This window comes from Acanthopagrus latus, chromosome 12, assembly GCF_904848185.1.
Source record: "Acanthopagrus latus isolate v.2019 chromosome 12, fAcaLat1.1, whole genome shotgun sequence".
NCBI lineage: Eukaryota > Metazoa > Chordata > Actinopteri > Spariformes > Sparidae > Acanthopagrus > Acanthopagrus latus.
Window position 1 is genome coordinate 17,358,093 of NC_051050.1, and position 11,406 is coordinate 17,369,498.

Below are 11,406 nucleotides of genomic sequence, written 5' to 3' on the forward strand. Positions count from 1 at the left end.
GGTAATGTACAGGCATGAATGGGCCGCAGCTCTTGCACCATGAGGTAACACGAGTCACTGAGATCAGCGAGTTCACAATTCAGGATGTTTATCGTCCTCCCGGTTGTTCGAGTACACTTGTGTGAAAGTCTTTTGCTCGGAGACTCCACAACAGAAATTATAAATAGTAATTAGTCAATAGAATGTATGTAAGAATAAAGAGAAACAAAAAACAGAGTATGCAGGATAAAAATGTGGACAGCAGGGATATGGCGCATATGTATAGACTCTATACATGTACGTTCATGAGACACAAATACGTTCATGAGACACAAATATAATTACAGAATGTAAAGGCAACAAGGTTGTATTGTTGTCAGGAAAAGATAAGTGAAAAATAAATCAAATTGGTATCTCAGTAAGTTGCCCTCTCTATTTGGCGCCATCTCACCAATTCAGCTGTGTCTCCACTTTATCTTTTGCCTGTATCACCAAAAAGACAGCATGCAGAGTCGTCTGTCCCTGGTGTCGCTCTGCTGAAGGTCTCAGTCGTCCTCAGCATTTCCTCTCCTGCCTATTTTAGAAGGGGGCAAAGTCTTTATTTCACATGTCTAACATCATCTCTTAAAAATATCTCCAAGTCACCAGGGATCAGACTGTAATCTCTGTGGCTCACCACATCATAGGGGGGGGCCTGATGGCAGACTGACGACCCCTGGAGACGGGAGCAAGAGGCACAGCCACAGTGGGGAGAAAGGGGAAAGGAGGACACTGCTGCTGCTGTTGCTGAGTGGAGCAACAAAAGGGAATGCCTGATGAGAGCGTGCCCAGGCCCAGGCAGGCGAGGGCGCACTGCTCCTGCCGTAATGACTGGATGGGGAGAGGACTGAGCAGAGGGAGATAGACAGAGAGAGAGAGAGAGAGGAGGGAAATTCAGGGTAGAGGAAGAAGTGAGAGCGTTGAGAGGAGTGGCAGATAAAGATAAACAGACTCGCAAAGAGTGAGTGGGAGCGATATGAGAATAAGGGAGAAGTGGTCTGGGGGAAGAGACCCCATTGAGCTCCGGCGTATTATCTCTGGCACTTAACAGTCAAAGTGTCAAAGTCAGAGCTGGGCAGCATGGCAGCATCATGAGCGAGAAGTCAATAAAGCAGCTGAATACTGAGTGCTGGATACTCACATTCCTCCATGCTTGAAGGACTGGGGATTTGTTGAAATTGATGATAACAGCATAAAACGCTCTGTAAAGTTCAGGAAGGGCGCCATTTATATTCTAACAATGTCAGCCTTGAAGCTCCACAAACATAAAGTGTCCAAAGGTAGACTGCAAGTAAAATGTTAAATCTGTCAAGGATTCTGGAATCAGAAATCAAAACTGGCCAGTTCACAACACTTTGGTTTGAACGGTTGAGTTGTTGCTCAGCATTGACACAACTTTATGTTCGCTGTTAGACCCTGAATTAGCCGTGTGTGGATATATGTGTCACTTTAATTGATGTTCCTCTTCTTATTCTACTATCATAAGTCACCACCATCACCATGCACTATATTACATGAAGATAACTTGACAATAAAATGAGTCTAATTAAGAGTTCTAACTCTAATTAATTATCAGATATATTTTTCCAGTTATTTCAAGCGCTGACTCAGTTTGACTCTTGTCAGCTTAATGGATTTAATTAATCAAGTAGAATTAAAGCAAAAGTGGCACATTCATTTTTACTTTAATACATTTTTTTGACAGTTATAGTTACTAGTTACTTTTTGAATAAAGAACATGTGAACACCTTTTTAACTATGAAACAGCATATAATGTCAGTCGTTGATTATAACACTTCTGTGTTTAAGTACAATGCTGTATGCTGTAATGTTGAATAGGGCTCTTTCTTCGTAATTTAGTATTTTGAAATTAAGGTTGACCAACTTTATTTAATAAAAGATGTGACGATTGCAACGAAAAATCCCAATCCCACTCACAAACAGGCTGAATTCACTGCAGTTCACATGCTCACCAGCAGGGTGGCGCTGTTGCCTAAATATCATCCGTAGAAGAAGAACGGCGAAAAGTCATGGCGGCTGACAGTTTGTAATGAGCCAACGAAAACAGACAAGATTCTTGCAAGTTGGACCCACAGCGTTTAAACCAGCCCCGGCGATCAAAACACAGACGGCAAAATGCAGATAACTTTGAAAACCTTACAGCAGCAGACGTTCAAGATCGACATCGATGAAGAGGAGACGGTGAGAAATGAAACCATGCATTTGTCAAGGGGGGTGGAGTGGGAGTTGGGTATGTCCTGGAACGGAGCACTTTAGTCCATAACCATTTCAAATTAAATGAGCGACAGATGGGTCCGCCTAGACCTCACGAATACATTTGAGATTGTGTACATGTTCGGGATGGCACGTTGTGTGTTTGACCCGCGATACGAGACAAATTAGCTCAACTGGTTAAATACCGATAAGAAAAGTAGTTTTCTAGTGTCAGCATTTAGCCGTAGCCCACTTCAGGTTCCAGATTGAGGGGGGGGTGAACAAGTTAGCGATAACGCTGATAAGCCTTTGTAAAAGAATAACGCGGAGTTATGATAAACTATTACAGTTCTATGAAGTAAATGTAATTAGCACGACATACGTGACAGATGTCACTCGGACTTGATGTTTAACGCCACTTAACGTCTCCAACGTTAGCTAAGATGACTTTGCTGTTATTTTTAGCTAGTCTGAAAGTTGTAAACCTTGACGTAACGTTGTGTTTGACGATAAAAATGAATGTAGCTGTAGGGTCCATGACCGCTCACTGTATATTAAACTATGGTCACATTTCACAGCTTTGACAGTTATTATTTCACTTTCAATAAGCCGGCATATGACGTTAGCTGCGTTAGCAATATAGCGCCCATGCACATTCTTCATATGAAGCGTTAACGTTACATTACACATGAAGATTTTAATGTTCTTGTTTTAAGTTATAATTCACGTCATTCTGTCAATGTTTAATTTAAAATTCAGTTTACAGCCTGCTGTCTGTGGTCACTAGTTATGAGCCAGCAGTGTCAACATTAAAGGCTGAAAACACAAGGAAGAAGAAAAGTAATAGCAAATCATCTTTTTTTCACAGGTGAAGACGTTAAAGGAGAAGATCGAAGAGGAGAAAGGAAAAGACAATTTCTCAGTTTCTGGACTGAAGTTGATCTATGCTGGTATGTCACAGGCTGTTTTAAGCCTTCTTAAATCCTCACTTTTCCGCCTTTACTTCCTGGACGAGCCAAAGTCTATGCTGTCCTTGATTTTCCAGTTCATCAGTGGCTCAGTGTTTTAAAAGATCTTTCAAAATAGCTGCTGTGTGTTTTGTTGGATTGTATTGGGTGTTAATGTAATTCCTGCCACCCTTTACACTGTTAAATGATGTTAGCGATGCATGTGAGATGCTGATAGCCAGAGAGAAATCCGTTGTGAACTGTTAAACACTCACACCGGTCGGGAAGCACCTTATTATTTATCCAGTGTTTTCATAGTTAAAATGGACCTTTATTCTCACTATCCAATGTGTTTCGTTGGACATCCCTTGGGGAACTCGTGGTGGGTGGATGTATTTGGTGTTTCCGCGCATCCATTCCAGTGGTTTCTTCTGATTCAAATCTGGATCTGCGTTTAACTTGCCATTGTTTTGTGTTCTGCTCAGTCACAGGAAAACGAGTCGTAAAAGCGAACAAGCTGATAAATTGGACTCACAGAGCTCTTGAAACCTGACGTAGGCCTACATTAAGATTGTTAATTAATAATATAAAATGTTGTGGAATAGTTCAGCATTCAGAAGGTATCTCAGCTTTCCTGTAACAGTTTACTGTAAGATCTTGTCACATACAGCAAATTGAATGCTAGAAGTGTAGAGGGGAGTCAGTGTTGAAACATAGTGACAAAAACCCAATATGAAAATACACTGGAGTTCAAATGCAGTATACAGACAGCATTATAAACATGTGGTACACCTCTAGAGCATCTCAGAAATCAAGGCAAAATGACTCTCTCTCCTGAAACAGCTCTCATCTCTCGCTGCTGCATGCTGATGAATAATTGAAACTGCTGTCTTCCTGTTTAATCCCTCGTTGGTTCACTCGTGGTTACCTTGTGTACACCACTGTGCAGTTCCAGTGTTTCGATGGAGCACAGTGTGGCATTTTGGACGGCTAGCTCATATCAATCCATCAAATTCGGCCTGGATCCCCCTCTAACCCCATTATGTACACTGGTTTATAACATCCCTATTTATTAGTTGTTGTTATAAGAAATGCATTTTTGGTTTTAGGGTTATTCTACTCACGTGTTTGCAAACAAAACTGATATAAACTAGCCTTAAAGCCAATCGGAAAAAACATAATTTCTAGATTTAGCTTTTGTTGCCCTCCGGTTCCTCGGTTTGTGAGTCATAGCATGAGGCTTTTCTGTAGTTAACCACTGAGTCATTGAGCATTTCAATCAAGCTTTGATGAAACAGAAGTTGTTCAGCTCTTTGTCTTCCTCTTTATCAGTCAGATTATTATATGCATAGTCATAGAACTTGTGTAATTGTAAATAAGCATCTGGCTCCATGCCTTTTGTTGCTGCTGCTTTGTTATTCAAATGTACACTAGACTTATTTAACTCAACATGCACTGAGAGGCTGAATTTTTTTTTTTTTTATGTGTCATTTTAGATTCTCTGTGATAATGTGCATAAATAAAAATGCAGCGTTTCAGAGCTGCTAAAGGCTGGTTATATTAAATCTCCTACAGCAAGAAACCTGGCAAAGAACACATCTGTCTGTCAGACAAATGCTAGCCAGATTACTGCAAAGGTTGCAGTGCAGGAAGGCATAAGAATTTTAGGACCTGCCCACCGTCATTTGTTTAAACAGGCTCTGCAGTTATCTGTCTTTCAAAAGATAGATAAAGCTTGGGGAACATGGGGGAAAAAAACGGTTGGTAATTACGATTTTTGTCAGTCCCCCCCCCGATAACACCAGTGTGCTTTGTGTTTAAACAATCAAATGTGACAAACTCCCAAGGGGGGATGAAAACATTTTGTAGGCAGTGTCTATGTATATGCACACTGTAGCATTTAGACACTGGAGTTTAGTGAGACCTACCTCAAGAGGCTTCTCACACACACACACACACACACACACACACACACACACACACACACAAACAAAAGTTACTGTTTTACACTATGATGAAAAGAAGCAGATGTGGCGAAGCAGGCAATTTTATCGGATCAACACCCCACTATTCAGTGATGAAATGTGGCACCGACTATTGTTGCTTCCCTGTGTTTAGTTTCAGAGTTCACGTCAGGTAAAGCCAACAGAACTGTGACTCATTTTTCTTTTTTTTTTTCTTCCCAGGTAAAATCCTCAACGATGACACAGCCCTCAAAGAATACAAAATCAATGAGAAGAACTTTGTGGTCGTCATGGTGACAAAGGTGTGGGATGTGGAAATAGTTTTAGTAAATGGCAGGTTTTGTTTGTGATATTTGTCTTGTAGAAAATCACAACCTTGAATGTTAAAAATAGGAGCGACCAGTGAGATATGATCAGGATTGCAGCCTGCTCTTTCCACTGCCAGCCACTTCTGTCTGTCTGTTGGAGCTGCTGAACAGGCTCTTATGGTGCACTAGAACAAGCAGTTCACAGTGTGATGACTGCAGGCTGAGAGTGGGGTCAGTGCTTTCAATGCCTGGTTCTGGTTTGCTCCTATATATTGCAGTACATTGCAGATAAAATGAGATGAAGATAAGATTATCTTTGTAGAGTAATGCAAATCTGTTTTCCTTAATATATAGTATGTACATGTTAAGATGAGCTGTTACTGCATTTGATTTGTAATTTCCTTATGTTGAAGTAAACCTCCCCGCTCTAATACATACTTTATGTGAAAAAAACAAAAAAAGACAAAGACAGGACAGTGTAGAATACAGTGATTGGACTATATGTTGTTCATGCAGAGGTGTTTAGGGGCCACACATTTAAAAGCTTCATTATTAAAGCAATATATTGAATCTGTTGATTCACATTTGTAAAAGACTCAAATTTAGGAGCAAAAACATGACTTGGGGCAACCCTAACAGGGAGTACATTTAATTTGCTATCGGTCTATCTGGAAGAAAACTCATTCTAGTTATATCGCAGGGTGTAATGCCACAATGGCCTTTATCAGCGTAATGAGAGGATAGCCAGGACATTGCTTAAGCAAGCACACCCCGAAGTAAAATACAAAGATGGATCAGAATTAACATTTTCATGACAACTAGCAAGTAAATTATCCATTGTGACTATCAAGGTTTATTGGAAAAGTAAAATATTTTTATGTTATAAATTGTCTCGACTTTCAGGCTAAAACGGCCTCACAGCCGTCACCCACCAGCTCAGCTCCCAGCACTACAGCCCCCGCTGCCCCCACCGCCTCGTCTTCCAGCTCAGAAACGAGCACAGAGCGAGCCTCCACAGACGACAAGCCAGAGGAGAGACCGTCTTCCACTGCTGAGCCTGCTACCACCCCTGTCGGGTAAAGATGGATAGATGCTGGTCTTTCACTGTCATCCTGGTTTCTCTGTGTCTTGCTTTTGATAAGTGATGTGCAGGTCACGCCTCACCCAAGATTTGTTTTCTGTCGCAACAGCTCTGAGGCTTCAACGAACACAAACCTAATTGATGAGGCTGTTTCAACTCTAGGTAAGGCTGCATTCGTTAGCATAATGTGTTGGTCATTATTGTGTGGCATTTGTGCAGAAATGACTTCCGCCTCAATGCCTTTAAGCTGCGTCTCGCATTTTTTTAAATAAAAAATCATTCATGATTAAAAGTAATTGGGTCTTAAGTTCTTAATTTTCTGGCTTTAAATATGGCCAATCACAGTGCTGCACTTGACAAAACAGAAGCTGGCCCACTGAGAAGCTCTTAAGTCCCACCACTACTGATAACACACTTGGTGTTTCCTTCAGTGACGGGCCAATCGTACGACGCCATGGTGAATGAGATGATGCTCATGGGCTACGAGAGGGAGCAGGTAGTAGCAGCTCTGAGAGCGAGCTTCAACAACCCAGACAGAGCTGTGGAGTACCTGCTCACAGTAAGTACAGTGTTAATGTCCATGTCGTAGAGCAAACTGCTGGATTGGTACATGATTCTATCTCAGGGTGGTTTTGGTGAATCACAAAGCTTAATATACCTGCTCAGGACAGGATCTTGCACAGGTATCATTTGGACTGCCTGAGGAAGGTGTTAATCTGTAGATATTCATGTTGACGCCTGCCTACATTTGCATCTTGACATTGACATTCATGACATGGTTATACAAATCAGTTTAACACACACCACAAACGTCAGAGTGAAGTTAACTTCAAGTAAAACTGATTCTCAAAATCAAAGTGTGACGCCCGAGCGTGGTTAGTTTTTTTTTTGTTTTTTTTAAAGTTGTTTTATGTTTCATGACTTTTCTTCCAGGGTATTCCAGGCAGAGATGCAACAGGATCTGATGCAGCGGCTTCTCCAGCGAGCGGAGCTCCTGCTCCTGCTGCACCAACAAGCGGTAGTAGCGCCCCCGCCAACACTGGCTCTTCACCAAGTGCCGGAGGAGGTAAGTAGCCCTTACTCTTCTGCATAATCTAGCAGCCTCAATGAGCCAATCAATATTGTTTCCTATTATATCCTTCTTTGACTTTCTGACTCTCACTTTAAACTTTCAGTCAACCCGTTGAGTTTCCTAAGAAATCAGCCCCAGTTCCAAATGATGCGGCAGCTGATCCAGCAGAACGCCTCCCTGCTTCCTGCCTTGCTGCAGGAGATTGGCAGGGAAAACCCCGAGCTGCTGCAGGTGAACTACTGACAGAGCTCGATGTGTTTTGAATGACAAGTGTGGATGTGCTTGGGGCCGTAGACACAGTTCTGAATTAATAAGGTGATATGGGTTGGTTGATATTTTACACATTAAAGTGTGTTAACATGTCTTGGGGAGTGCTACTGCATATGTGAATAAAGTAGTGTATTGTCTTCAGTGATGTCACTCAGCTGCAAGTGGCATTGTGGGTAATATAGGTGGTTGGTTTTGAAAAGGAGGAACAAGTGCAATGTAAAAGGTGATACCTCTGGATCCACTGTATCCATTTTGATCATTTGTTTATACTTTCCATCAGTGTTACAGAATGCAATGCAAGACCAGTGGACCTACATTACCCACAGTGCAACAGCCACTGAGTGAAATCACATAAGGCAATGTATCAGATAACATGCTGCTTCCTCTGTGGCCACAACAGCTGCGAGACATATGCAGTCGTTTTCCAGAAGATCTGTAAACACACTTTAATGTGTAAAATTGGCAGAATTATCCTTTAAAGAAGCACTCAGCTGATTTATACAGATGAAGCATTTCAAGCATTGTAGAGACTTAAAGTTGCACCCGTTTTAAGATATTAGAAAAAAGTTTTTCTCCCCTGCAGAGTCATAAGTGCCAAAGAACGGTAAACAGTCACATGTCAACTGTCCATTTACCATTTTAGGAGATCAGCAGCCATCAGGAGCAGTTCATCCAGATGCTTAATGAACCTAATCCAGAGCCAGTGCCAGCAGGTGGAGGTGGAGGAGCAGGAGGAGCAGGAGGAGCCGGAGGGCAGGCAGGTGACGCAGCCGGCGGGAGTCACATGAGCTACATCCAGGTGACGCCGCAGGAAAAAGAGGCAATTGAGAGGGTGAGGACGAGCACAACACTGTCACTGACCTTTTCCTACCGTCCAAAGTTCAAAAGTGCTGGAATGTGAATCCTCTTTAAACTTTAATCTTTCACACAGTGGAGACCAGTAAACATGAGGCACAGGTTGTCACTCGCTTATTAAAGTATTGTTTGTCTCATTTGCAACTCTTCTCGCTCTAATTCCAGCTAAAAGCCTTAGGATTTCCAGAGGGACTCGTTATACAAGCCTACTTTGCTTGTGAGAAGAACGAGAACTTGGCCGCCAACTTCCTTTTACAACAGAACTTCGACGATGATTAAAAGAGACGCCTTCGTTTTGACTGTTTTTTCTTATTTCTTCCTCTACGTTTTGATCGCTGATATTGAATATATATGTAAAACGAAGCCTTTTACATTTCCAAAACAAAATGTTTTATTCTGTCCTTCCACATTCACCTTTCTTAATAACACTGGATCATTATGGTGTACAACGGCAGGCTGTTTGTGATCAGTTTGAAATGGAGGAACAATTAAAGTACAATAACTTTGCATCAGAAATTACCCGTGTTATTGATTTTTTTTTAAAAACACTTATGTTAAAATGAAATGATTCTGAAGGATATGGTGTGCGATGTGTCGTGTCACATTATAAGTGAGTTTAGTTCAGGGTATATCTGGAGGTTATGGCAGTATTCATGCACTCTTATTCTGTTTTGACAAGTTACGGAGATTTAAATGCATTACAGACGAGCAACACTGGTTCCTTTTCTATGTCACATCCCTCATCTGCATGTAAAACTACATGATTGTTGGCAGGAGTCTGAACTGCGATGCATAAATGAAGGCATATTAACATGTGTATAGTTTATATACATGTTGAAGGGTTCAGTTGCAATGACTGTCATTTTTACAGAAAAATAAAAATCTTTCAAAATGAAATGAAAGTTGTGCCTGTTCTGCTGTGTTTGCTTGGGGTGTGACTGCAAATGTCAGAATGATGGCTGTGACTATCATAGCACTGAATACGCTCTTTGTGTTGGTTGTGTACACTCACTTTATGACTATTGATTGATCCTGGTTGCAACACATCGGCCTTTTTTCAGTTATTTGTCCACTAGACCGCCAAAATACCAGAGACATCTGCTGTTGCCTTGGATTACAGAGCAACTAAAAAGGCAAATAACTTGAATGTTCAATCAGCGTCATCTAAAGTGGGGGTTACCAAACTTCTTCACCCCGCCACAATAAATGCGCAGACACCTTACTAACATGGTCAATGTCGAAGTCAATCAGTGATTAAACTTGGACCACTGTAATTGTTTCCTTTGCTCCAACTTCCAAAACAAATGGGATCAACGTTTGAGGTATTTTGGGTCTTCTGCTGGGGAGCTCTCACAACCAACAGATCTAACCCACTTCTCATATTGTGCAGGTTGATGAACTGCAACATGTTGAATTTTTTTTAAAGACTTCAAAAAAAATGCTTCATAGAAGAAAGGCTGAAACTCCAAGATCCCTGAATGTGCTTAAATTGACCTACAGGGGGCAACATAGACCACAACATGGTTCCAAAAGTTAACACCATCAACACCAAGGCTCTGTTTACCAGCTGGAATACATAGGGTCGCAAAACGAGTGAATAACAAAGGTGTGATTTATTTTTTTTACTGTGGGAAGTAAAAGCAGCAATAATTAACTCTGTTTATGTTAATAAACTGTTAAAGTACAACAGTTTTGCCTCTTAACAGATGACTTAAAACAGTTAAAAATACATATTTTAAGACCTTTTAATGAATACAAATGTTTGGCCCTTATGTTATTTAAACTGTGTCACTAATAGTATAATATAATCCTTTGTTTTTGTTTCTTGTTTGTACTATTTATTAATTTTAAGAGATCTTATACAAGCTGTTGTGATGTTGCCAAACAGTAGAGTTGTGGGATATAAAATCAGCTGATCATTTGCAGGTCACGCACCACCAGCTCAGAATCAATTTTAAGGTTTTATAACTCATCAAAAAGTAAAATGATATGTTAGTTAAACTGCGATGATAACCTCTATGTTTCAGGACAACTTTATCTGGGGGTTCTTTCCATTGTTGTCCGTTAGGAGGATTTCATGGATACAATTTCAGTTTTGTGATATTGTCATTCAACATCTGAACATCTAGCTGGATACTTTACACACAAAGTGATGCAGAAATCATATAGCGGATACAAATCAAGACGCTATCTTGCTGTTGCATCTTTATGGCTTATATTCATATTGTGTTGCCTCGGGGCCTGCAGCTCAGATTTGGTGTCACCCTTGAATGTCAGCCAGTAACTCTGCTGTCCTCCCCATTCAAACCAGTGACAGGTGGAAAGAGAAACCCCATGGAAACCGGACATTTTTTTTTTCCGCAAATCTTCTTTTACCGGCAACATTGTGTTGGCTTGCCTGCGGCGCTCTCACTATTATCAAGATGGGAGGGGGGATTTTGTGTGTGCGTGTGAGCTATTGCTGCACTTTAAATGGGCTTCTCCGTTTACGCTCGCAGGGATATCGACCATTACTTTTAACTGCTCATGTCCAAGAAAGCTCCTGTAAACTGTTGTTTACTTTACGGCGTCAACATGTTTTGCTCACTGTTCTTCGGGCGCTGATGAGTACGAAGGTCAATGTGGGCTTTTTTTTTTCTTATTTCAAATACATTTTATTATACTGTAAAATACAAAA

The 11,406-nt window shown here is 41.0% G+C and overlaps 1 protein-coding gene across 1 annotated transcript; it reads left to right on the forward strand.

The window, feature by feature from the left end:
- Nucleotides 1-2,013: 2,013 nt before the first annotated feature.
- rad23b (RAD23 homolog B, nucleotide excision repair protein) lies at nt 2,014-9,245 on the forward strand. Its single transcript, XM_037117979.1, has 10 exons — nt 2,014-2,220; nt 3,101-3,182; nt 5,366-5,445; nt 6,355-6,527; nt 6,642-6,694; nt 6,964-7,091; nt 7,466-7,598; nt 7,708-7,835; nt 8,518-8,706; nt 8,895-9,245. Exons 1-10 carry the CDS (start codon nt 2,155-2,157, stop codon nt 9,006-9,008), a joined length of 1,146 nt encoding a protein of 381 aa, XP_036973874.1. The 5' UTR covers nt 2,014-2,154; the 3' UTR covers nt 9,009-9,245.
- Nucleotides 9,246-11,406: the final 2,161 nt, after the last annotated feature.

What these genes read in the sequence shown, in the direction of transcription:
- rad23b (XM_037117979.1), top strand. Translation starts at nt 2,155, where the DNA reads ATGCAGATAACTTTGAAAACCTTACAGCAGCAGACGTTCAAGATCGAC. An exon ending in ACATCGATGAAGAGGAGACG is followed by an intron (nt 2,221 to 3,100) that starts GTGAGAAATGAA and finishes TTTTTTTCACAG; the next exon opens with GTGAAGACGTTAAAGGAGAA. An exon ending in CTGTGGAGTACCTGCTCACA is followed by an intron (nt 7,092 to 7,465) that starts GTAAGTACAGTG and finishes CTTTTCTTCCAG; the next exon opens with GGTATTCCAGGCAGAGATGC.